Source organism: Hippoglossus stenolepis, chromosome 4, assembly GCF_022539355.2.
Source record: "Hippoglossus stenolepis isolate QCI-W04-F060 chromosome 4, HSTE1.2, whole genome shotgun sequence".
NCBI classification, from domain to species: domain Eukaryota; kingdom Metazoa; phylum Chordata; class Actinopteri; order Pleuronectiformes; family Pleuronectidae; genus Hippoglossus; species Hippoglossus stenolepis.
Window position 1 is genome coordinate 27,120,064 of NC_061486.1, and position 26,672 is coordinate 27,146,735.

General features: G+C 40.9%; 2 protein-coding genes across 4 annotated transcripts; both read right to left on the minus strand.

Moving 5' to 3' along the window:
• Window positions 1-410: 410 nt before the first annotated feature.
• Window positions 411-10,817, minus strand: ywhae1 (tyrosine 3-monooxygenase/tryptophan 5-monooxygenase activation protein, epsilon polypeptide 1). 2 transcript variants are annotated; one of them, XM_035154156.2, is made up of 7 exons: window positions 10,584-10,817; window positions 8,868-9,067; window positions 7,941-8,047; window positions 7,409-7,615; window positions 6,533-6,669; window positions 4,807-4,858; window positions 411-1,564 (listed from the first exon to the last, which is right to left on the minus strand). In XM_035154156.2, the coding sequence occupies exons 1-6, from the start codon at window positions 10,645-10,647 to the stop codon at window positions 4,851-4,853; spliced, it is 723 nt and encodes a 240-aa protein (XP_035010047.1). In that variant the 5' UTR covers window positions 10,648-10,817; the 3' UTR covers window positions 411-1,564; window positions 4,807-4,850. The 2 variants fall into 2 exon arrangements, with proteins under 2 accessions (XP_035010047.1, XP_035010046.1); XM_035154155.2 differs by lacking the exon at window positions 4,807-4,858 and having other exon boundaries at window positions 10,584-10,816.
• Window positions 10,818-16,546: 5,729 nt separating this feature from the next.
• On the minus strand, window positions 16,547-26,000 carry crk (v-crk avian sarcoma virus CT10 oncogene homolog). Of its 2 annotated transcripts, none has more exons than XM_035154733.2 (3): window positions 25,447-26,000; window positions 24,224-24,813; window positions 16,547-20,255 (listed from the first exon to the last, which is right to left on the minus strand). In XM_035154733.2, the coding sequence occupies exons 1-3, from the start codon at window positions 25,664-25,666 to the stop codon at window positions 20,118-20,120; spliced, it is 948 nt and encodes a 315-aa protein (XP_035010624.1). In that variant the 5' UTR covers window positions 25,667-26,000; the 3' UTR covers window positions 16,547-20,117. The 2 variants fall into 2 exon arrangements, with proteins under 2 accessions (XP_035010624.1, XP_035010625.1); XM_035154734.2 differs by lacking the exon at window positions 25,447-26,000 and adding an exon at window positions 24,918-25,425.
• Window positions 26,001-26,672: the final 672 nt, after the last annotated feature.

Sequence of the window (26,672 nt, forward strand, 5' to 3'; positions counted from 1 at the left end):
GCAGGCAGTAGGATTGCATTTGTCTCTCGAACACTATAAATAGACCATATAAATTTATGATTATGCTCACAGTTGCCAACTCAGAATCGAGCAGCAACATCTGCTCTGTTTGGCAATGCTGTTAAGGTCTGTCTGCTTTTGTGGTGAAGAAAAGAGACACTAACAACACTGTCTTTGAATTGTGAACAAACACCTGCGAGTTACTCATCAAAGTCAGTTTATACAAGATTTTGATGCAAATTCTATCTGGCAGAAGCTTCAACAAGAAACAGGAAAAGCAAGATTCCCCTTTACTTCAGTCCTGACCATGTTTGAACAAACTGTTCCCTGGATTATATTTGTTCACATAAGACAAGATAAGCAGCAAAATCAGTCATCTAAAGGCAAATGAAAAAAATAAAAGCAACCAGTCAGTTTGTAATGTTTAATTTAGATTGTTTAATGTTAATTCCATGCTGTGTTTCAGTAAGAACAATACAGATTCCCTGTCTGTGGCTCCAGTCAGATATCCAGTAGTACAAATCAGCTCCAAGTTACACATAATGAAGCAAAACAAGAAGAGAAACAAAGGAAACAAAAAAAAAAAAAACCTCTGGACCAAGAGGAGCTTTAGTGAAGAGTAGGGGAGAAGCAGCAGAGATGTGTTAACGCATGCAAGCGCTGACTATCTTGATTTTAGAGCTCTCTGTCGAGGAGCGGGGCCAAATTGAGACTCGTCTTTTACACAAGTGAGAAATCTCCCAAGTTTTGAAAATTAAAACCACCAGCTAGCCGCAAGTCGACCTTCAGAGATTCAGCATGTTTGCACAGTTACAGTATTTCAGCACAAGGTACAGTCCAAGGACAACTACAAAAACATGATGACAGAATCACTATGGTGTAAAAGTTTAGCACTTCTTTGCCCCACATGGATATCGCGAATTTTGCCAACTTCCACTGAAAACCTAAGTTAACAAAAAGGGCACTTGTAGTTTTCAAATTGCCCATAAAAAAAGATGATTCGCATTCGACATTTCACTAAAAACAGAGATAAAATAGCTCCCATAACTAATAGTCAACATTATCAGTAATAAAAGTTAATTTCTGTAATTACATTAAGAAAAAAATCTCAATACATCCAGCAACTGATAAAAATATTGAGGAAAAAGCAAAAAAACAAACAAAAATACAACAATGAAAACAAAGATAACATCTCAGAACTGCTTGTACCAGGACAAAAAAAAGGGGATTCTTATTATCTTTGTCTGTCTAACATTGTATTTCCTGTCTCAATTAAGTGGTATTTACTTGAATGATGTAAGGGCTAATATAAAAATAAAAAAGAAGAGAAAAATAAACCAGCTTAACTCCGTGGCTCTGCTGGGCCACGGAACTGCAGAGGTGGAAGAAAGGAAAAAAGGGGAAGGAGAGGAGGAAGGTGAGTTTGAGAGGGGGGGAATGAAGTAGGAGGGATGAGGAGTGTGAGGTGGTGAGGGGAGGGTCTCAAGTTGTTGGCTGTTGGTGGCATAGTCTCACTGGGCCTCGTCCTCTACGTCTTGCAGTACCTCTTTATTCTGTTCTTCACCTGGTGGAGAAACAACATGGTTAAAAATAAACAAATCACTGTCGTCAGAATGTGATTGCTCTGTTTAAAACAAGGTTTCTACTGTCAACAGTGAGTGAGAGACAGACAGGCTTTATGTTCAGTACAAAGCCAGATGAACTCAGTGAAATTAAAAATATCCAGTTTGGAAACGAGCAAAATGTCAAGGCAATTATTAAAAAATTTTTATGAAAAGTGCTAAATACCAATTACTATCATTAAAAACTGGTGAAAAAAGGGGCTTGTAGCCAAACCAGCATTTCATTTGTGTCTCCCCCCTGATTTCTGTTCTGAAGTCTTTTCTGAGCCACTTCTGCCACAAGAGGATTTTGTTTGCCGAGTCTGGACAACAGGGTTTAGATCACTGACTGGTATTTAAGTCGCAATTCTATAGTATGTAAATGGTGGTCATTTAAAATTTTTACTTGAAGATGCAGTATACTGGAATTTTTCAAAATACAACATCTTTATGTGGAGAGGAGCATTATGAACCAAACACACAACATGCATATAGATATCAGTTACTGATGCATTAGCACATCAGTAGCCTTGTGCTAGGTGCAGCATAATTATGAAAAATGTTTGTATTGAAAACGTGTAGAAATATTCTTTTAGCACTGACACAATTTTCCTCTTTTCTAAATAAGGCTTCAAGAACTCAGCCACAGCCTAAATGACAAGATGAGATTTTGAGCGCTATCCAACACATTATACAAGAGGATTTCTTTGAGAAATCTTCATCTGTAAATCAACTCTCTATTAAGCTGTCATATGACAGCATAGTGAGAGGCTCCGAATCAGCCAATGTGAGAACATAGCAAGAGATCCTCCACAGGATTCACAGCGAACAAGTGGGCGTGTTGACGATGTTTCTAACACGCAACAGACCTGGGGTCTCATTTATAAAACAGTGCGTAGGATTCATACTAAAAGTGTACGTACGCACAAAAGCCGGAAATGGCGTACGCCAAAGAAAATTCCGATTTATAAAACTGTGCGCACGCACACCTGAACGCAATGTTCGCTTTATAAATCACAGTCCACCTGGAAACTTTCGTACGTGGATCTGCCTCCAAATCCGCCCTCCACACGCCCACTTTCAACCATAAATGGTCAATGCAAAGCACGGCATGAATATTAAATTATCCCTCTCAGAATATGAGGGAACTTGTTGTATTGTCTGTTCGTATTTTAATCATCCAAAACTGCAGGATTATTAAATTCAGAGACAGCTGTGATGTCCCCTCTCTATAGAATTTAACAGAATTATTATTATATGCTCGTGTTGTACTGGGATGGTTTGGTTCTGTCGGTCGATCTGTGCGATACTGGACTCAGTTCAGCTCAGAGATCACAGATCAATAGAATCTATATTAGCTGATCAGACACCGCTGAACCCTCGCTTCCTCCTCATCCTTCCATTCGCGTGCATCCATCACGCAGAATCACGCACCAGTGTCACCGCAGTATTTATTTATTTAGAGCATCGGACCGATTCCCTCGCATCAGTGGATCCTCACCTCCACTCTGCGATATTATTTGGAAAGTTTCTTCATTTCTTGTAAGTGATCTCCAGTGCGCTCTGTGCGCCTGATGGCACAGTCACGTTCACTGCAGCGATTTGATGATACACGCACAGTGTTAGAAGATATTATTAAAACCTATTAATGACTCGGCTCTGTAACGCCGCTGTTTAATGGAATCTGAACGTAATTTGCTGTAAGCTGTTTTATATATTTTTCAATTAAAAGGTTTGTGTGGAACAGATATGTCGCGTGACCACAACTAAAGCTGTTGGTTTTAATGTAAATGATGAAGTGGATCAATAATCTGCTTCAGTTCACCACCTCACGTCTGTGTCGCCACTTTCCCGTCTCCAAAACGTTCGTACGCATGGGTCAGAGTTTGCGTGGAAATACGCACATTTTCCCGTCAAGTTTGATTTTATAAATCCCAACGTTTGTGTGAGAAGTGGCGTACGCACGTTTCAGGCCCCGTTTTGTGCGTACGCAACGGTTATAAATGAGACCCCTGGACTGGACCAAAATACATGCTGAACCCAAACACATCTTTCACTAGTGTGTGTCACACTCATTCAAGTAGTGTTTAAATAAACTGATCAAAAAGTGAAAAAATAAATAAAACTCCATCAGCATAGTGGTGAGTAGTTAGAGTGAATTTTCATTTTTGGGTGAACTATCCCATTAACTGGGGTTCTGAAAGTGTTAATTTGTACAGTGTGCAGTCTACCATGCCAAACCTCTGCTGCTTGATGTGCATACAGGTTTAATAGGTAACCAAGTGAACACTGAGTGGAACTACCTACACTCTCATGAGCAGGACTGCCCCCCACCAAAGATTTATTGTAGTCGACAAGTAGTTGTTAGTTCAAGCCATCAGATGATTTTAATTTGAAATATTTAAGGGGGCATCAGAAGAGTTTGCATTTCAGGGCTGAGGAAGAATGTTACAGGTAATATTGTTAGAGAGAAATGGTGATAAGTCTTTAAAATGTTACTTTTACAGGCACAAGCATAAAGCAAGTGAAGACTAGCTGCTTGTTAATGAGACAGAAGCGCTGATGAGTCTGAAAGTGATGGAAGAACCAACAAGGAGACTGTACATTTTGTTGATTTATTTTGATACATCACGCAACTTCTGAATTTCTAACACCAACACAACATATGCACAATGTGCATTCATGCCAACGAACATTTAGATAGACCACGTTTATCTATGCTATCTAAAGTTAGCGTGATACCATGCTAATTGGCTAACATTAGACAACAATGTTTGCCTCCAGAGTTTGCAGGATGTCACCTTCTCAGGGTTTAACGTCTGGAAATTAATCCTACATTTTGGATTTCCTGGATACCCCACGTACTTAATTATCTAATAACCGCAGGGAACAGCCATGTAAACAATGTCTGTCCGTGCTAATTGAGCGTTTCCACTTCCAGGAGTTTAATGTTTTTTTCCCGTCTTCCACCAAATGACAGATTAAACCTTGGTCGACTTAGACCAACATTAAGTCAACTATTGGGTGGCAGCCCTAGTCAAGAAAGAGTTTCAACTGACTGTGGTGGGTAGACCGAAGATCCAATGAATGAGTGAGCGACAAAGCAACAGGTGAGTGGACTGCATTATTTCACCACGAGTTAATTCATGTTGAGGAAAAAGAGGTGAGTCACACACACAGCAAGGCTTGGGTGAGCAACACTTACAAAGTACAGTTAACATGGGAAATGAACAGTCTGGTTTGTTTCCCTTAGGACTCTACAGCAGAAGGAATAAGAAAAAGACAAGAGAGATGATGAGAAATAAATATAAACTACTGGAATGACCGGAGGAAGAGAAAGAATGAATCAAATTTGTTTCCCTTACATCAAAATCCTATTTTGAAAATTTTTAGTTCTAGGAGGTAATTTGTCAACTTATATAACTAACTGTTTTTAACAAGCTGTAACTTGCAGCCGTGCACAGCTTTCATGACTATAATAACCACTATGTATATTTCTTTCAGTTTTGGGTGAATTAAGTAGTTTAAGAAGACGACTGTATTAAGCAACAGTGGTGACAAATGTCAGAACTGATGGGCAGAGTTGAAGAAAATTAAGTTGTTTCAAGCCAATAACCTTAAAAAGGTCTGAAATCATGATCTCTAGTACAAAGAAGTAGTACCAAACTGTAGACAATAGCATTTGGGGTTGACAGTCCAAAAGAAAGATTTTAAGATTTGAATGAGACTTTGTTACAGCTTCATAAATGTGAGCTAAATATTTTTAAGAAAACTATTCAAGAGCACTTTGAAGTTTACTTTTCTCCTGCCTAAACAGGAAGAACAATTCTATGAGGTGCTCAGCATCAGCTGCATTAATTCATCCGTAGTTTTGTAACATACTGTTATTTCTGTCAATACCATCCTCAAACAGTTCAGCCCTAGAATATAAAGCTGCAAGGTGGAGAAACAGGTGATCTTAGTTAGGTAGAATGCTTGTGAGTTTTTGTTCTTAATGGCTGATTTCACTTCAGCCTCTCTGGATCCTGCACTCTGTACATGGACATGCAGTGTGAGCAGCATGATACATGCACTGAAAGCTTGGGTTGTTGGATGTGTATTCAAACCGTTTAGCTTTTTGGTCATGGCTGCACTTCTCACAGTCATTGACCCTCATTATTTGATTATTCCAATTATGTCAAGATTGTATCTACAAAAACATTTGCCTTCAGGTGGATTACCATGGCTTGGAGCAGATGTTCAATGCTTATTTAACTATGATATAAGGAATGCCAGGTAAGCACAAACATCTGCTTTATTTTATAATAGATAAAAAGAAATTACACAAAAAACTAGAGACCCAGTTTCTCAAATTGTACAGGGGTCGAGTACAAAGCGGTGTCACAGCCAAGTCAGAATCAAAGTCTGTGCACACAGTGGCAACACAAGTCCAAGGGACGGGATATTTATATTAAAAAATGACCATTTTGATTACTATTTAGATCGTTGCTATAGTTATTTGACAGATGTGTCCAAATATAATTCATATGCTTGGTAGCTAAAGTATACTAATAAATATTCAAGTAAAGTAAAGTCATGAAATCGGATGACAACACTACCACAATCAATTAGAAGGCTTACTCTTCCTGGTAAAGAGCACAATATTATAATCTAGCAATGCATGGGTGTTGTATTACTGCTGACTCAACAGATCAGCCATCAGGCTGCTCGGAGTTAATGACAAATGTTATAAATTCAGTACAAACGTGTTTAGGTGTGTAACAGGAGATGAGTGAGGTGTGGGAGAATTGATCAACGAGGGCCTAGTCCTTGAAAAAGACGTTGATCAGAGACCATAACAGATAGACACAGTGCCAGTGCAGAGAATATGTCAGTGTATATCATGTACGACAGAAGTCTAATGAATGGGCACCATGGCATGAGCCTCTTACCTTCTCCCTGCATATCTGAAGTCCATAGTGTCAGGTTGTCACGTAACAGCTGCATGATAAGTGTGGAGTCCTTGTAGCTTTCTTCACTCAGTGTGTCCAATTCTGCGATGGCGTCATCAAATGCAGCCTTCGCCAACCTGAGCAAACACATTCAGCACTTGGTTTGAAATCACTATATATACAAACTTAAAGATTCGAGCAGATTCAAGAGTTCTGATCAGCGATATGAGAAATTTGAACAAATGCCTATGAGAATTTTGCTTGAATGTTTATACATTAAAGATTTAACTGCTATTTTTCAAGCTGTACTATGCACATCTGCCACACTAAATATATAATGCTATATATTGTATCATGTATCAGTTTTATATTAATTTATGTGTGAACATAAAGCTGATGCTACACAGATGGCTTCAAAACTATGTCTAGCAGTTTTAAAGATGAATAGGGGAAATAGGATTTTAACATGATTAACCATTTTGTCTTACATTTAGACAAAGCGTGTTTAAATTGACCGGTGTCAAAACGAAGCCTAATAACATCCATTGAAATTAATGTGGTAAGACAATAAAACATGAAGGTCAACTTGGTGAACACAATTTTTTTTCCAAATAGAGCATTTAAAGCTTCAGCGTCACTTGTCAGAACAATACACATGATTGATTAGTGATGCACTGCAACTGAGACTAATGAGTAAAGATTCACTGAAATCATCAGATGGTTCCTAAACGGTTGTTGTCAGTACACTGACACTTTGGATCCTTTCCAAACCCCCTGTGATGACATTGATAGGCACCCAGAAGATTACTCTGCTTTAACATTGTTAATCAAACTTAAAGATATACAAGAGAGAAAATGTATTGAAGAAATAGTGACCTGCATGCACGGTCGGGCGAGTTGAGGATCTCATAGTAGAAGACGGAGAAGTTGAGGGCAAGGCCGAGGCGAATGGGGTGGGTGGGAGGCAGCTCGGACATGGCTAGGTCGGTAGCTGTTTTGTAGGCCACCAGGCTGTTCTCTGCCGCCTCCTTTCTGTCATTGCCAGTGGCAAACTCTGCCAGATACCTGTGGTAGTCACCCTTCCTGCAAATGTTTTAGGGGGAAAAATTACTAGGTGGTGCATGACAATATTAGATATAAATTGTTGCATTGTGATGGTCTTTGGAGCAAACTGTTCAAGTTGTGACATGAGCCTTGACTTTACACAACACATTCCTTTCAAAAAATTCTGAACTTTCCTCATATTGCCAGTGTTCTGACTTTGTTTTGCTGTCAGTTTTTTCCTATTCAACTATATAAACATGTCAAATAAAGACACCAGCCCCAAAAGTTATACAACATTATGTGTAAGTAATAGAGGATTCATGAAGTCAGCTATTAAGTAATATTCAGACCACAAAGCTCTTACATTTTGTTGTAAAAGACCTTAGACTCTCCCATGACAGCAGAGGGGAGTAGGTGCCTCTCCAGTGCATCCAGAATATCATTACAGATCGCCTTCAGCTCCGTTTCAACCTGCCACCAAACAAAGACAAAAAAGTAATTATTCTATCGGCAAAACATTATTGTTGTCATACATTTGCCAATAAAGCAATTGCTATAATCCAGATTATAAATTGGACTGTCTGCAAGTGTCTTAATATGTTCACATATGACATCCACTGTAGCTGTCCGTGTCCTCTTCTGGGTTCCACGATCAGCCACAATATCAAAACCAGTTTTTTATTTTACTTTTTGCAAAATATGATTTAAATGGCATTCCTGATGCTTCACAATAAACATATACACCAACCTGCAACAACATTACAACCAGGTACTCTTTATAATGCTGTGATCAGTTTTTAAATCAGCAAACATATTTCTGATAGTCTGCTAGTTGATTGATTATTTAATTCCTGTTGATTCAATTTCAATGCTGTTGAATGCTTAGCAGGTAATGTGGCAGCGATAAAGAAATGTGTCCCCCTGAGGGAGTTAGAGAACTACTAACCAATAAAGTTACAGCAGCAGGATAACTCATCTCTGAATCCCATTAGGTCATTGACTGCAGTCCAACTGCCTCTCCCATCTCTCTGACACACCCGGCCTCTCCCATAATAATAGCCAGCTCTTGTTTCCCTTCATAAAAGCAAAAGAGTGCACCACTTGCCAACTATGACTCAGATGCAGTCTGTCCAGTAGGTGCCTCATGATGTGCATTATTAATATGAGCAAGTGATTTCACATCAGCAAAGCTAAACTGAAATGCTTTGAAATGAGAAAGATAGAGGGGACAATGGGACATGGTAACTTCATGTGTTCCTGAAAGACAGAGTCTAAATAATGGCTGCTTTACCGTTTGCCTGTAATCCCGGATCATCTTCAGTTTCTCTTCTCCGCCCTTGCTCTCTTCCCTGGATTCGATACTGCTGATTATCCTCCAGGAGGCTCTCCGAGCTCCGATCACATTCTTGTAGGCCACTGATAGTAGGTTCCTCTCTTCCACTGTGAGCTCCACGTTCATACCCGCCACGTTCTTCATATAAGTCACCATCTCTGTTAAGGAAACATAAGTAAATCTCATTTATGCACTCTGCTGTTTTATTTAAATATTTTATTTCCACATTGTATCTTCAGAGTGCACATCAAGGTGTCTATTATCTCGACATGTTAGCTGAAGACATGGTGGTCTCAAGTTGTGAGAAAAATTCTAAATGAATTCTCAAATCCATTATTATGATGTGTTATCAAGCCTGCAGGAGGCAAACAGAGATTCAGATATGTTCAAGGAACCAGCAGCAGGCCAATTATATCTGCTTCACAAACCCTCAAGTTTTTTTTGGTTGGTTGTTTAAAAATGTGTCAGGTGTGTCATGCTCAAGGATAAATATTGGTAACTTGCCTAATATGCTAGGGTTAGAGGTGACCTGATATGGTGTGATAAGAATACATGTTAAAGTGGCTTCCTCGTCAGTGTCAAACCTCCACCTATTCAACAACCAAGCAAGCACACCCACATAAACCACTCACTTCCTTAATCTATCATTGCTGTTCTTTTTAGGTTTAAATTATGCTGGATGTGGAACTGATTTCCGATGGCAGGGTATACATTGCACTTTAAATATTAAATAACTCGTCATGACACGCTGTTCTGCGAGTGTGAGGCCGATATCATTTTTCGCAGTATACGACTTTAGAAATGCATCTATTGAGTGTCAGGATTAGTGTTAACACTGGACAGGCTGTGACAGTAGAACAATACGACTACATTTCCAGCCAGGATACCACTTAGCCACTTTAAATCACTCTGTAAATACACTCGGTCCAAATCCCTTGAATGAGTCATGGCACATTCACTTCACGTTTCTGGGCAAAGGCAGGCGTCTAAAAACAGCCACTGTCCGGCCTGTAATGGTATGACAGTGTGACGGGAGCGTTTTCTCCAATCGATCTGTACAGCCCGTGTTCAGGGGAACACCCCACCAAGTGCACAGATGCCCTCCCACTCACTGCTAACTCACTTAGCGTCAAGGAGCTAACGCCTCGCTAGCGTCTAAATTAGCTCTCAGCATTCTGCGAAAAAAAAAAACATAAAAAACGGATGGATGTTAAATTGTTAGAATGGTGACAAAAACAGCACAGTAACATTGGTGCCGATTGAGAGAACAAAGCGAAGCAGTAGCTCAAATGTTCCGCTACAGAGCTAGCATGGTGCAGTGGGGGTGGGGGGGTGGGGGCAACTACTGACAGCTCACGCTCCAGTAATCCGCCATTTTGTTACATCCCCTTCGCTAACGTTAGCCACTTTCAGTCCAGCTCGCGCGAAATCCCCCAAAGCTCCAACAATCCCCACAATTAGATATTTTGTTCACGTCACGTTAGATTATTCGGTGAATTAGTCCCTTGTCATGCCAACGAACAGCAAGCGCCGCGGTCGTAGCCACATTAGCTGTTAGCCGCGGCTAACAGTGAGCTGCTACCGAACACTGCACGGTTACCATTAGCTAGCATGGAGAAAAAAATACCAGCTGCGAACATGTCCCACTCGCAGCCAGCGCTAAGAGAGACTTACCGTCATATCGCTCTGCCTGCTCGGCAAGCTTTGCCAAATAAACTTGGTCACTTTTCTCGTCCATCGTGTCTGGGATGCTGGTAGCGAAGCGAAAATGATCAAACTGGCTAACACTTAGTGAAAAACACGGTGGCGTGCCAGGTCTGTCGGAGGATCGTACAATCCAGCAGGGTCGATGAGTGGTGTTCCGCCCCACCGGCAGCGCTGCGCTGGGCTGGAGTAATGATGGCGACGAGCTTCATCCGGGTCCTGAGTATACGCACATGAACCACCAGCTGTGATCCGCCCATCAGAAGCTAACTTTAATGTGAGGAGCTAAGCTGCAAGGCTGTAATCTTATTTAAAGAGTAACGCTAAATACACTTTATTGTGTTTGCTAATTATTTCCGCATTTAGACATTATGTTGAAGTCCAAATTGACACTAATCTCTGTCTTTCCCCGATGGAAAAACAATTATTCTGTCTGCTAGACAAATAAGTACATCTGTACTAATCTGTGACCTCTTGTACTCTACACCCCCAAAGTCACGTGACTAATTCTGCAGCTCAAAATGAAAAGTAACTCAACAGCATCAGGTCTGTCTGACTAAGACAAAGTTCCTGGAATGACACACTAAGAGCTCTGATCACAATGGACTGTTAAGTCTAACTGTGTGTGCTTTCACCTGGGCCTAACATACATCATGATCGTCTCTCCTGTGGTGACTTGTGATCGGATCTCACTTTGCCGCTCTTTATAGCCTTCTGTAGAAATGACCTCCGGAGGAAGTCTGGAGAATTCTGCAGTTTGTCTTTCACAAAGGTACATGGCAGCAGGAGGTACTCCGCTCAGATGTGTTCACAACAACACCGAAATGTCAGGTCGGAAGTAACATATTACTTTCACTGTGAAGATCACGTATTTGTTTACGTCAACATCAACACCAGCATTGGCACTAATCACCAAAACCTCTTGACATCTTCTACATGCATGGTTCTGCTTTTTCATCTGGAGATTTGTTCTCTTTCTGTTAGTTTTTCTTTCTTCATGTTTGAGTCTGTTGCTTGTCAGAAACACCATCAACACGCCCACTTGCTTGTGGTGAATCCTGCAGAGGTTCTTCTGCTGCCTTCTTACATCAGCTCCTCTGGACTTTCTGCAGACTTTATACCAGGGGACTGGTCAGCAGAAAGTCTGCTGACCAGTTCAGAGGCTCTCACTCAGACATTTGCGTTCACACACACAGCCCCTCCACAGAATGTCAGGATGATCTCCAGGTTCGGTGCATGTCTGAAAGCAGCTAATGCTAATAATCATAACTCTGATTTGTCTTTGTGAAGAGCAAATTATTTAGTTTTTACCTAGTCAGAGTTTACAGATGTGTCTGATGTAACTGTATAAGTGTGTGTGTCGGTGTAGAGAGCAAGCGAGAGAGAGGAGTCAGGAAGGGCATTATAATGTGTTCATATTGTTGCTAAAAAAATCAATACATGGACAGTGATTCATTTTGAAAGTGTATCAGTTGAAATGTTGAGAACATTTCAAGATTAAAGTCAAACGTTTCTGCAAACATCCAACTACAAACATTAGCACATTTGACTGCCGCTACAAAATATCTTGTGTGGATAAATTGATGAAATTGTACCTCACATTCCATTTGATTAACAAGGAAAATATTTCTCTTTTAGTGCATAAACCCAGTGTGGGAAAAAAGGTTTGATGGAGTTGACATTTCTTGATATTTTGACTTTATTCCCAAAATGAAAAAATGAAAAAACTCCCTCCTATAATTTCCCCCTCCGGCCTGACCTGAATACTCTTCTGTAGTGCTCCACATATTTACACGACCAATGAAAATATCAACCAGTGGGAGAAACTGAGATGCTAACACCTATCTAGGTTCAAGGAGTGGTTGTCTTGAATCACACACAAGAAGAGTTCAAATGATGTTGACCAGTTCATAAATGTATTGCCTTACATCAACAATCTCAACATACACAGCAGTGTAGATTTTATTTCAACATTTTAAAACAAGCTCTTTGAACAATAAATGAAATAAAACAACAATATAAAACAACAAACTTAGTCCTTTTGGAGTGTAATCCTCAACCCCAGGAGTTTGAGATCCAGTAATTCAGTTGTCGCTATGAATGTATGTGTTGTAAGTTCTCTCACAACTTCTTTCCTTACTACTACCTGGGTAGAGCTTATAGTGTGCAAGTGTTCAAGCTAGCCACACGTCTCCTGTGGACTGATCCTATGGTTGTCCACACAGCGTCCACTGTCACAGGCTGGGCTCGCCAACCTAGTTTAATACAAAAAGTTATCCACACAGTTATAATACTAACTTTATTTGTATAGCACTTATCTAAACAAGGTAACAAAGTGCTTCACAAAAATCCAGGCAAAAAATGAATGAACTAAAATAAAAGGTATTAATTTAGTACAATTTTAAGCGTTAAATCATAACATAATAAGGTCAAGACCTTAAAATTGATAGAGGAACCCAACAGTTCCCACAATGAGCAAGCATTAATTAGTGCAGAATAGTAAATTCATCTTTTCACTTCTAACATAAAATCTCATTAACTACATCAAGAACATAATGTACAATATAACCAATAACTAATTATATACTGTAATTTCAGTGTGATGAATTACCACAATGCAACATTCTGTGTTTTAATATGAACAGATGGATTATTTATCAGGAGTTATCAAACCTCACCACATATCGGTCTATTACCACAAACAGTTGTTTATCTTTTTAAACTACTTTTTATCTGTAATGTATCCATTTTTAATAGAGTCTGACTGATATGGATATTTGGATGCAGATGCCATTATTAGGAGTAATGAATTTCTGATATTAATATATTAGCCATTATAAAGTATATATTAAAATGGAAATGATTCCAAAGGTGTCATTATCAAACCTTTATGACGAAGAAATGTGAAGTTTCATATTTTATACTATAACTATTAATAAAAATAAAACACCAAATATATGGAGGTGTTTCACGCACAGGGCTGTCAATCCACAAATACTTTTTTCACCAAGGTCTATTATATTCCCTGAGAAATTGGTGAAATAGTCAAAAATGAATAAATAAATAAATCTAGCAATGTTATAGTAAAAAAAATCTGCCCCTTTGTCTAAATCTGCACCAAAATCTAAGGGGTTGTTTATTGGCCCATGTCACATCCTTCACAAGCTTCATGTGCTCAATTTCAAAAAACAATTGAGAGGTATTAAATTTCTTTTTAACTTAACTGTACAACTTCCACTTACCTGCTCATTTAATTTTCAACATACATTTTATTCCTAGTAGTAATGTAGATTTATTGTATATTTTAGTTTGTGCTTCTCAATTTGTGAAATAGTGCTGTGGAATATTTTATTACTGCACATAGTCAGTGCAAACTAGTAAAGCTAACATGGCAGTTTTCTTACAAGCTGCACTGTAAGTCCACATTAGACTCAGTGTAGAGTAGAAATGTATCTTTGGTTTTACAGGCTTCTGACAACACAGTTATCCTAACGTCTTGTCAAAAATATACACAGCTCTAAAAAAATGTAGGGAACACTTAAATCACACATCAGATCTTGATGTACAAATTATTCAAGCTTTAAATCTTTACTGATGTACATTGTATAATTTGCTCAGAACAAATTGATGTAACAACGGTCAATGGAAAACAAAATCATCAACCCACTGAGGGCTGGATTCAAAACCACACTGAAAATCAAAGAAAAAAATGTAAATCACAGGCTGATGCAACTTGCGGGAATTTCATCACGGCAACTCATAATGTGACTCAGTAGAGTGTGTGGCCTCCACGTGCCTGCAGCTCCTGATGAGTCGGGGATGGTGTCCTGGGGGGATCTCCTCCCAGACGTGAATCAGGGCATTAGTGAGCTCATGGACTCCTGTAGCGGTACTTGGTGGCATCGGATGATACATAACATGACGATACATAACGTCTCATAGGGGCTCAATTGGATTTAGATTTAGTCAATGGCATCAATGCCTTCATCATCCAGGAACTGCCTACACACTCTGGTCACATGAGGCTGGGCATTGTCCTGCACCAGGAGGAACCAGGGGCCCAATGCAACAGCGTAAGGTCCGACAATCACTCTGAGGATTTTACCTAACAGCAGAGCACAGGTCCCACTAGAGGACTTCGGGCCCTCATGCCATGTCGTCATGGAGTCTGTTGCTGACAGTTTGATCAGAAACATGCACACCAGTAGCCTGCTGGAGGTCATTTTGTAGGGCTCTGGCAGTGCGCCTTCTGTTCCTCTTTGCACAAAGGAGCAGATACCGGCCCTGTTGCTGGGTTGATGACCTTCTACTGCCCTGTCCAGCTCTCCTTGTGTAACTGCCGGTCTCCTGGTGTCTCCTCCATGCTCTTGAGACTGTGCTGGGAGACACAGCAACACTTCTTGTGGCCGCATGTATGGAATTTCCATCCTGGAGGAGCTGGATTACCTGTGCAACCTGACTGGGCTGCAGCTACCGCCTCATGCTACCAGTAGTGACAAGGACACTAGCAGAACACGAAACTAGAGAAGAATCAGTCAGGAAGGAGAAGAAGAGAGCAACTGTCTGTGGCCACCACATGTAAAACCATTCCCTTTCTGGGAAGGTAATCGACGTCATCGATTACGTAAATACGACGACTCGCGGAACGTGCGTCGACACGTCGTAAGGAAGGTGGCCGCGCACAGTCAAAGCATGGACTCACCTGAAGAGCAAGCTGAAGCAAAACAAATCGCTCACGATCATCTAGCATAGTTCCCAACAGTCGGGACGCGGTCCGGACCGGACCCAGACTCCGCTCTATACGGACCCAGACGCTGTTATTAGATTGTGACGGAGCATTGCTATTTTAACCTCACTTACGGTAGTCTTATTTTAACATGCGCCGCTATTTTCTTCATTACGGTAGTAAATCCTGGCAGCACACGGTAGAGTTCACTTCTGTCACTGAACAAGGAACAAAGAGAAAAGGTGTTAAAGCTGTTAAGTTGTTAATGTTTTTTGGGATTGTTTATATGTGAAATGTAGTGATATATTAAGAAGAAATATAAAAAGAAAAAGAAGACATGGGGAAACTCAAACTACATCTTTTTTTTTTCTTTCTAAAATTAAGCACTTTATTTTAAGATGTCCTTTTTTTTAATGCAAACCTTATTTTTCTTGAAGAAAATAATATTTATTTTATTAGTAGAGTAAACTTCAGTTCAGTGTGAAAATTAATAGTAAAGACTGTTGAAATACTTACTTTATTTTATTTGACAGATACAACTACTATGCTGCTTCAAGATTGTGGAGCAGCAACTGCTGAACTTGAATTTACACAATATTGATATTCCTCCAGAAAGTTACCTGACTTTTACTTTGGTTATCATTTATTTTGTTGTTGGACAGCTTAATTTAGATCTACAGTATTTCTTTACTTTAATAGAACAAGCTTTTCCACAAAATTTATTTTGGAGAGATTTTATAATATATTTTTGATAAATTCATTATTATATTAATTAAATAATCAAAAATAATTGTTAGAATATTTTTAAAAAATCGTTAGATTAATCGATAGGTGCAGCCCTAGTTGTCACTTTCATTTGCACCAAAGCAGGTGAAATTGATTGAGGATCACTTGTGCTTCCTAAATGGACAGATTGATATCCCTGAAGTTTAACTGACTTGGTGTTATACTGTGACAGTAAGTGTTCCCTTAAGTCTTTTTCAGCATTATGCTAGTATGAATGGCTTCTGTAGTGAGGCAACTGGCATGTACAGCATGAATGAAAAGGCTCTTTGGTCATGGATTGTAGAGTTAGAACAGTCAGAATTTAAATACATGTTATATTTGTTCAGGTGGTAGCTGTTGGAAAATGCTCAGTAAGAAATTCCTGACTCAGGGGCACATCATTTTCACAAGCATACAAACGGCTAAAAAAACATTAAACAAATTATTTGTCATGGGTTTGACTTTATTTACTAGTATATTAACACATTACATGCTACAGAAAATAAAAAGGTAATTTCAATTGTCTTGAAAGAATATAGTGTTATAATAAAATGGCACATTTTGATATTAACACAATTACCACTGGCATTTTGACACCCCTTCCTTTTTATGAAAGGAAATGAATGACTTCATGCAGGGCTACTAAAAAAATACTTCTTGGTGGTTTCATTGGCAACACAATTTATAAGATAATGATTTATGTAGCTAAGCACTTGCCATGTGCGATGTGAGTGACAAAGAAGCTTGATTTGATCACAACTACACAGATAAAAAGGGACTTTGTCAAAAAAAAAAAAAACTGGCAGTAAACACAAATGTTACTTTCCTAGACCACAGACTTTTCCAAGAAGTCAGCCAAATATTTTGAAACCAGAAATCTTTTAACACGGGTGTGTGGAATATGGCCAACTTGAAAATACAATACGTCAGGCCGAGCTTTAAGTCAGGGAAACTTGTGTGGGAGCAATCAGGGATCATTGAAAACCATAAAAAGGAGAGCATAGAGTCAATGCAAACACTGCGTAAAAGCAGTTAAGTGCATTCTGTTAAAAATCTAATTTCATAATCTTAAATCTCATGAACACTGGCAGAATATGGTTTCCAGAAGGATCCCATCTTTCTGAATGTTGCCACAGTGCCACCTAAGGGTGGCATGCTGTGCTGGCCAAAAATACTGAACCATGACATCTGAGAGAAACCTTCACTTGAAAGACACAGCAAGTTTTCACTGATCATATTCAAAGTGGAGCAGCTTCACTCAAGCAAATGTCTAAGCTGTACATCCAGCCTGCTTCAATCCAAACCAGTTTATGCGTTATGATAAATGTGGGTGATGATTGTCAGGTGTCAAAAAGTAGATTAATTCAACCTCAACAGAATTCCAACCCTTTGAGAAAAAGGGCAGTCTGTACTATATGATTTGCCTGATCTCTTGGCGATACGAAAATGGCAGAGGGAAAACAGTGAAAGAAAAAGTCCACGTTGGCATGTGCATCGTCAAGGCTTTGAATAAAAGAGGGGCAGAGGATTAAAAAAGTGAGAAAGCACAAGGAAAAGGTTTAAAAGAACAGAATATAGTGCAAGGTGGCAGCGGGATTATGAAGAGGTTAAAAACAAAGGGTAGGTACCAAATAACACCACGTTCTCTTTTCTTCAACACATTTGACAAGATCTGAACATGGAGCAGTCTGTTTTCGCTAAGGTATTACTCAGTGAGCTGAATGGAGAGCACTAATATAAAGAAGACATTACTAACTAACATGGTGGAAAGCCTATTTTCATTCTGTTCAACTTCATTCATGCATATCAGATGCAGAACTGGAACAAGTGGTATTGCGATGGCTGGGGGCAAACAAATGTGCCCACCCATCCCCACCCCCAGTCAGTTGATCTACTTTGCACCAGCAGCCAATCACTCCCTTGCAAATTGTACATTGAAACTGTTTTCCTGCAGTCGAACCCAGCCATAAAGAAAACTACAAAATAATAATACAAATATTTTTTAGCATGTAATGACAATGACACAGTTCATCAATTCATAGCAATATGTTCTTTTTTCTTACAAAAAGACTACTTGGTGGTTGTAGGTGATGGGTGGATGGGGTGAGCAGAGAGGTTGAATGTAGTGTTGCCTTCATCTCCACCTCAACAAAGGTTTCCTATAGATTCACTGCTGGGGCCTGCTCTACGGCTGTGGCTACATGAGCTCGCTACTAGTTGCTGGTCTCACTTTTATTATTTGGCATGATGGTGGTGGTGGTGGGGGGGGTTAGGGTTGCTCCTTCTTAACAACTGTTCCCCCCCAGGTGACTTCACTTTTTCAGTTCTTTATGAGACATGATGTCTCTTGTTAATTATCCCAGTGATAAAATGCTGCAGATGTCTGGGCATTTGAGTCTCACTACGTACGTGTGTCACTCACAGTCTTGGGTTGAACCAAAAATAATAATGCATTCATGTCCAATAAAAACAAAAGCAGATGCATTGTTTTTTTAAACTTCAAAACACCATTCCCTTGAGCTTAGGTAAGCTGGGAACACGTCAGAGAATTTCTTCTGTCCAGTTTTTGGAACTTAAATATTAGGTGTTGTAAGCTCCTACAAATACCTTCAATAGCACTCAACCCCTATTTCTTTCATTTCCTGAATGAAGATATTACCACTAAGGAAATACCAGTCTGGAAAAATGAGGCGCAACTGTAGAAAAAAAAACACTGCCATAGCAGGTTTTAGTGAATGACTGTATCCTGTGTGGTGTCAATGCAAGTTTGATTAGCTCACTACAAACATGCACGGTTAGGACACAAACAGATCAGAATTAAAAAGAAAAGCTGGAATTTTTGGGAAATGCACTTTTTCACTTTCTCTTTTAGAGTTAGATGGAAGATTGATACCACTCTCTTGTCTGCATGATAACTGACAGCAGACGGTTAGCTTAGCTTAGCATAAAGACTGGAAGTGGGGGGAATCAGGAAGCCTGGCTCAGTAACAATTTGATGTTTTACAGGTGATTATGTGCCTGACTTCTTCACCAAGTGGAGTGACTTACTCTCTGCTAGTTGCCTGACAACTGCTCCCAGCCAACAAGTAGGTACAAAACACTTGTGAAACTGAATTGTGTGAATATACTTTATAGTTTGTTTGGTCTAAACAAACAGGATATAACTCGCTGATTGGTGAGCTTTAACGGTGGTGATTGGTGGATTCGCTCAGAGCCAAACAAGCCATTTCCTCCTGCTTTGAGTCTTTATGCTAAGCTTAGATTATTGGCTTCATATTTAATGTTCAGGCAGGAGGTGTCTCTTCTAACTCAAGAAAGTGAATAAGCATGCTTCACAATCGGTCAAACTATTCCCTTAACAGTGTGCAAAAAAATAAAATAATAGTGCCATAACAGCTTCAAACAAGATGAAAAGACATTGAAGTGTATTGTTACTCTTCAACTTGTTACTGTATTCCCAAGTGACATGATGCAGCATGAGTGATCCTACAGCGGCGTAAACATGGTGACGGATTAGGATGAAAAATGACACTGTGCTGAGTGTCATTATCTACTGGCTCCAACACAGGAAGAGGAAGTGGCTGAATTCTGTGGCGACGGGTCTCCTGAGGAGTGAGTGTTGATAATGTGTCCACGACAGGGACATGACGAGGGGAGGATCTGAACAGTGTTGCCATACCCGCAGAACAGGAGATGCAGTTTATCTTCCGTTTCCACTGTGGAGTATATGACCCATTCTGACGTCCGTCAGTCAGTCAGAGCAGGCAGTGGAGGACGGCAGGTATGATAAATCAGAGGGGTAGAACTGGAGGATGTTTGTATAACAAGTGACCAACAAGGGTCTGTTTATTTTAGCTCTCCGTCATTCTCGGAAATTGTACTTGGTGCAGGTAAGAGCTGGAGCAGACGTGGGGGACGACAGAGCAGGTGAGTGTGTGGAAAAGGAAGTAAAGGAGGGAGGGGTGAGGAAGTGTTGAATACTAGTGTCCAGGTCTCAGCCCTGCTGTCCGTTCTCAGCTGAGTTCATCCTCGGCATTGTGCTGGTCCAGCAGTTTGACATGAGTGAAGGGAAAGTGGCCATGCTTGCCTTTACATTCCCCCTCCCACTGGCCATTTACGTTAATTTTGGTCACCTTCACCATGTCGCCCACCTAAATGGACGGAGGGGAGAGAGGAAAGGTGTGAGTGCAGAAATAACCACAGCAGAAGTAAAAGTAATCAATATATAGAAAACCTACTGTCCTCTAAAACACATAACTGTCAGATAAAGCTGTACATTTCCAGAGAAAGGGCAGTGCAGAGTTTGGTGCGATTTTAATTTATATTTCAGTTGCTTACAGATTTCTGAAATAGCTGACATGGAATATATGAAAAAACAACAGCAGTTAAGTAAATCATTCAAACTTATATGTAAACCAAACACGTGAACAGTAATAAAGCAAATTCGGTTTCATTTTATGAAAAACATCGACTATAAATCTTCATTGCAGATAAACCAGGTAGGATGAACACAAAGTTTTCAAACTTCAATCTGCACTATAGACTATATGTTTATAAAAAGCTCTGCACACAACGTCCAACACACAAACAATAATAAAGTGACAGTATATTGTAGAACTGTTTGAAGAGGACTCACTAATGACAAGCAATAATTCCGAAGTAGCTCCAGAGCTTTAACACAGGACAAGCAGCAGGTTTAGAACAGGCACTGCACTTGTTCATGTTAATGGGAAACATGACAAAAGCATCTGGCTGAAACCAGGGAACATTTATCAATTTCTCTTGAAAAGAAACTTATCTGAAATCAATTAATCAATCGTCCAATAAGCTGGTTATTAATATTCAGCAGAACAACCGAACCATTACATTGACTAATTGTTGCTGGAGTGCTGAAATGGAACATTCTGGACTATTCATCAGAGGAAAGGAGAAACTTGAAGCCGAGATTTTACAGACTAAATGATTGGAAATCTATTCAAAACATATTTGGTGATGTGAAAATGCTGCTTAGCTGCAGTCCCGCTGTCAGGAGGACACACGTATGGTTACAGTTGACCTGCACAGGCAGAGGAGTGGCTTTACCTGTGTCATTGAACCTGTGCAAACAAGGACCAACAGTCAGTTCCAAAGTTCAGATCTTTGTGACTGATGACTGAACAGTCAGAGGTTAAAGCTCTTCAAATCTTCCAAGAGTTCTTGTATCAGTGTGATAACCTGGCACCAGCCCTGACACCTGTGTTTAATGTGTAACTGGCAGCATTCGCATCACAGCTGCCCGTGAAATAAAACGAGTGCAGGATTTAAGATACATTTGACAGGTGAATACTTTGCATCTCCTCCAGTGATTTCCTGTTTTCTAGTATTTCACGCAATAAAATGTCCTGCATTGCTGTTGTGTGGGGCTGGAATATACTGTTGTTTTCATTAGTGACTAATCTGCTGATTCTTTTAAACATTTGTTCTATAAATGTGAGTAAAAGAGTAAAAGAAATGTAGCAAGCGTCATCTTCAAAGTGGTTCTTTATCAGACCGACACTTTCTATCTCCACTGGATGGTATTTGTTCTCCAAGAACTGAAAAAACTGAACTTTAGTAAAGAGATGTTATGTTAGGGTCAACTGAGATGTTGGTAGATAAGAGAGCCATTCGTGGGTACAAAGGTAAAACATTCAAAGACTTATTCACTTTAAGGATCTTGGGAAAATGTGGGTATCATATAGTATGTTTTGGAGTTATATTTCAATAGTAAATTTCTGCATACAATTATTTGAGTATATGTGTATTTTTTTTTTTTAAATGAAGAAGTTCTGTACACTTCACACACAACCATCGAACAACGAACTAATAAAACTGCAAACCACCTCCAACACCGATTAAGACGACACCGTCGGAAACTGATAGAGTAAAGCATGATGGACTGGAAAAGATCTGTGGGATGTTTTCACTTTGATGTCTGAGAAAAACTCAAAGATATTTTGTTCACCATCACATGTGATAATCAACAGCACATGTGAGAAGAGATTCTCGTTCAAATCCAATCCAAACGGTGACACAGTTGCAACACGACAGTAAAAACTCGACATGACTCTGCTCGCATGCCTTGCTGCTGCAGCTGCAGCTGCTGCTTGTGGATTTCATTAATTAAGACTGCTGTTAGTTTGTTATGTGGGTCACTCTTTGACAACAGTGTTGTGTTCGGGAGGAGCTCCAGGGTTTTGACAGGGCAAATTTGGTGCTTCTTTTGTTTGTTTGTTTGTTTTACAGAAGTTTACCTGGAGACTGAGCTGAGGATTAGAAATTGATGAGGCAGCAGGTACCAATGCATTGAAAAACTATTGACTTGCCTGCATGTTGGCTCAGGTCATCTCTGGCTATTACCAAGTAGGCACCCTATCATCATTATGCAACAAGCCACAGCCATTTGACACACACTGATCACAGCTACTTGTTATTGTATCCATCACTAAATACTATGTAGGGTGTTTTTGCTACTTTGGATCCCTGTTTGTACAGAATATAGGGAGACACTAAACACCACAAACAACAAGATGCAGTCACGTAAAGCAGCACCACAAACTGAGGCCTAGAAATTATCACAGCTGATCCAACACCTCTTTGGCACAGCTCCAATTCAACACGAAAAGCTTCACAGTGGTAGTCATCATTCTACGGATGAAGAGACTTCAAATTAATCTTAAAACCGAAAAGTTCCAGCTGTTTAAATGTGGAGATTTGCTGTGATTGTCAGTGTTTACGTCATAGTTAACTGAATAACTTTTGTAAGGGTCTGTTAGTTTTGCTCGCCACATGGACGGTTTACCTGCACGCACCCAATGCCTGCTCAAACGTGGTTGGTCAAACTAGATACAGAAACCAGAAGGCTTCTGGCCCATAACTCTTGTCCCTCGCCTACAGATTTCGTACTCACAACACGCAGAATCTGTTTTTAGAAATTAGTTGTAGGACTACTCTATACTAGGACTGATTTTATCGCAGGTGTCTGTCAACATTTTCACTGCCTTTATTTCAAACTATATGCACGGATTTCATCTTCACAGATCTAAAAATAAATCAATGTCCAGTTTTTATAAAAGTCTGTAACCACCGTCACAACTTTATGATGCTGAAAAGTTTCGTTTAAAACTTACAAAACATGTAGTAGAACATATCAATTCATATGAAACAAGGATTACATGTATATATGACGGCAAGTTAGTTTCAGTTGCTGAACATTAATCTTCACGATTGGTGGGTTTACTGAAGACGACACAAAGAAACTCGAGCTAATTATTAACTGTCCAGTATCACAGTGCTGAGTCATTACTGGAAAACTAGAGCTGAGAAAACAAGCAGCCTCACACAGGTCAAAGCCAGAAAAGTCTGCCACAGGTGGGAGTGTTAGAAACTAGCCCAGACTCTACACAGGATCTACATGACAGGTGGGACTAAGTAAAGTTCAAACAGCAGCAGTGGTTCGACTCCGCAAAAAGAAATGACGGTACAGTTTAGAAAACACAAAGGAGGGATCTGTATCTTTGGCAGTAATGTCCAGCAGGGAGGGAAGGAGACATGAGCACACAGCAACTGCTCCGTCTCCCAGTCAAACTCCAGGCTCAGCTGGACTCCTGGCTTCACAGAGACTAAAGGAAATGGTCCTGTTCCCAAACACAAACTATTTCCTTCCCCCAACGACCTGCTCCGTGGGAGCCTCGCTCTCGCTTCCGGACACTTTTAACAGTCCAGCTACCGGGAGCAGAGCTCAATGGCAATTTTTATATCTGGGAAACCCTTTTATCTTTTACTGTTAAAAGGTAACATGAACGCAAAAGCAAGTCTTTGGTGAATGTTGAAGCCTCTTCAGACTTAACAGATTAACTGTACTGTCACTACACTGATCTCTAAAGAAGAGTTATTATGACGCTTATAGATTATTGAGAAAACTACACAGAGGGTTGAATGAGTATTTTCTGACCTTGATTCCTGCTCAACAAATGCAGAAGAAAAAATCTAAAGCATCAAAAAACGTGAGCTCAGACTTGATCAACTTTACAGGGCTACTCCTACATCATGGTAAGAGGATGCTTGGAGCCAAAGCGAAACACAACACCTCCATATTTACCTCTAAAGCCAGGGCTGTCTTGTCGTAAGCATTGGGCACCCTCTTCTGTATGGCCCTGGCAAACACAGGTCCATTCTGGAGGTTTGGGAGAGGGGTGGGCTGGGCGTACTGGCTGGGGTCTCCCAGAAGCGGAGTGCTGGACTGAGTCGTGGAGCCGTCAGAGTTCCCTAGCATCCCCATCCCTCCCGGCGGCCCCCCAGGCACGCCAGGCCCGGCCACCGAATTGGGAGACGCCGGTCGGTACTTCTCCACGTACGGCACAGGGATCATCCCCGCCCGGCCCTCTGAGTTCTGGGCATTCCACCACTGCTCTTCTGGCTTCTCGAGAACGCGGAGGATGTCACCCTTCCTGAACGGGAGATCCTCCTCATCATTGCCAGGGAAGTCGAAAAGTGCTCGGACGTACTCGTCTTCCAGGCGTGGTGGGGGGCCTCCGCCAGGGCCCACGCTGATGAAGGAGGTGTGTTTGGACTTGTTGATGGGTTCTATCAAGGTGGTGGTGTCCAAGTAGTGGATTTTGTAGAATTCTAGCAAAGCGGGGAGGGCGTCGAACTCCTGGTCACCGATACGGAACCTGGGATGCACCAAACCTGATGAAAACAAGGGAGGATGGAAGAGGTGTCAGAGAGACAAGTTACCAACTTCAGCATGTTCAAATGTGTCAGATGTGAATCCTGTTTATTTCTGTAACTACGTGTGATGGTGGTGATTTCCAGAATGACAAGGATCTCTGTTTCCTTATTTTGCATTTTGTTCCTTCCAATAAAGCGCACTGCATCTCTGAAAAGGTATGAGGAAATAAAAAGACATTCTGCTGCAGCACAGGCAGGAGACAATATCTGGTCAAAGTCTGTTCAATCCCGTCTGACTTTGAAACATTTACAACTCTTCCGGGGTCAGCTGGTGAATGAGACTCATTTTAATGGTGCACCAGTCCACACATTGCTACACTCACACCGCCCATCAACGTGCATCAGTGGGATCTACTGAGACACCGTGTTGTGTAACATCTAGTGAGCGTCCTGATCAGAGGTGTGTCTGTCTGCTAACAAGCCATCATTACATCAGCACGTGTTTCGGGGTGTCTGGCCTGCTGTATCCTCCACTCAGGAGGGAGGAGAAGGGACCCCACTGCGCACCGCCTTTGGTGCAAGTCATGCAAGAGTGGTCGCATCAGCATCTCCAGCCCACAGAGGCGCCTCCACAGCCCGCTGCTCTCTTACCTGGACCGGACTGCCGGTTGTTGCTGATGCTGTTGATGATGTAATGCGAGACTTTGGAGTTCTCCGACACCGAGAGCACGTAGTCGCCAGGGCTGGTGATGGAGTCCCGCACCAGGAACACGCCGTGCCGCTGCCCCTGCAGCAGGGACACAGCCTCCTGCCTGCTCAGCCGGCCCCAGTACCAGCTGCCGCGGTCCTCCGCGTCAAAATTTCCGGCCATGATAACCACTCCAAAGCCGAGGCTTCACCGGGCCTTCCCTGCTCTCCCTCCCGTTATCCACGAGCGGAGCCTTCAACTCATACAAAAACTTTAGCGCCTAGAGCACGTTCAGTAAACAGGAGACATCCGCAGCCGCTCGTCTGGACATCAAATCTCCGACACACCGACTCCACCAGGAAGCACAAAGCACCGGAGTCTGGTCTGAGAGCAGATTTCTGCCCTGTTCGTCTCACCGGAGGTTTGAGCCGCACAATTCCTGCTACTACACCGCGGCCGATGACAACTAACTTCAAAAACTGAAATGGCGGATACGGGAAAACAAAAAAAGACAAATCTCGCCGGATGTGACGCGATAGTTATGTGCGCCAGACGCACGTGGTCAAGCTGGGGGACAGTAACGCGACACTTCCGTATGAAGGGAAACGAGACAATAATCCTCACAATACAAGTTTAAACCAATCAGAGTCTAAACATGAGAGACAAGTTTCCTAAATATTCTAATATTACGCTTGTTTCGTTTCCCATCCAATAAAATAGTCTATATTTTCCTTTTTTATGCTTATGTTCTTTTGCTTTTATTTTGGAGATAAACCCAGTAAACCACTGTTTCCGGGTCTGACTGTCTCTGTTTGACCTGTCCGTCATGATGTGTGTGATGTGTGTTGTTGTGAAATGTAAAGTGTGTCTCACACCCCATGTGCTGCTCTGCTGCAGACACACTGCAGACACACTGCAGACACACACTCCTCACATGTGTGTGTCAAGCTCTTCTCTCCATCATGTGTTTAACTACATACCTGCCTAGTTTATAACGGCACATTTGCACTTTGCAAAACATTCCACTAGATGTCAGGCAAGGACCATCCAAAACAAATGAAACGTTCCAGTATCAGTGTTGTCCACACCTGACTGTTGTGGTTTGATGCCTAACACCACCATCTCTGTCCACAATAAATCATATGATAAATGAAGAATTCAATTTGTGAAAATACAGAAATTGTTTATC

What these genes read in the sequence shown, in the direction of transcription:
- ywhae1 (XM_035154155.2), bottom strand. Translation starts at nt 10,647, where the DNA reads ATGGACGAGAAAAGTGACCAAGTTTATTTGGCAAAGCTTGCCGAGCAG. An exon ending in TCCGGGATTACAGGCAAACG is followed by an intron (nt 8,048 to 8,867) that starts GTAAAGCAGCCA and finishes GTTTGGTGGCAG; the next exon opens with GTTGAAACGGAGCTGAAGGC. An exon ending in TTCAGATATGCAGGGAGAAG is followed by an intron (nt 1,565 to 6,532) that starts GTAAGAGGCTCA and finishes TTTCTCCACCAG; the next exon opens with GTGAAGAACAGAATAAAGAG.
- crk (XM_035154733.2), bottom strand. Translation starts at nt 25,666, where the DNA reads ATGGCCGGAAATTTTGACGCGGAGGACCGCGGCAGCTGGTACTGGGGC. An exon ending in CAACCGGCAGTCCGGTCCAG is followed by an intron (nt 24,814 to 25,446) that starts GTAAGAGAGCAG and finishes TGTTTTCATCAG; the next exon opens with GTTTGGTGCATCCCAGGTTC. An exon ending in AGACAGCCCTGGCTTTAGAG is followed by an intron (nt 20,256 to 24,223) that starts GTAAATATGGAG and finishes CCGTCCATTTAG; the next exon opens with GTGGGCGACATGGTGAAGGT.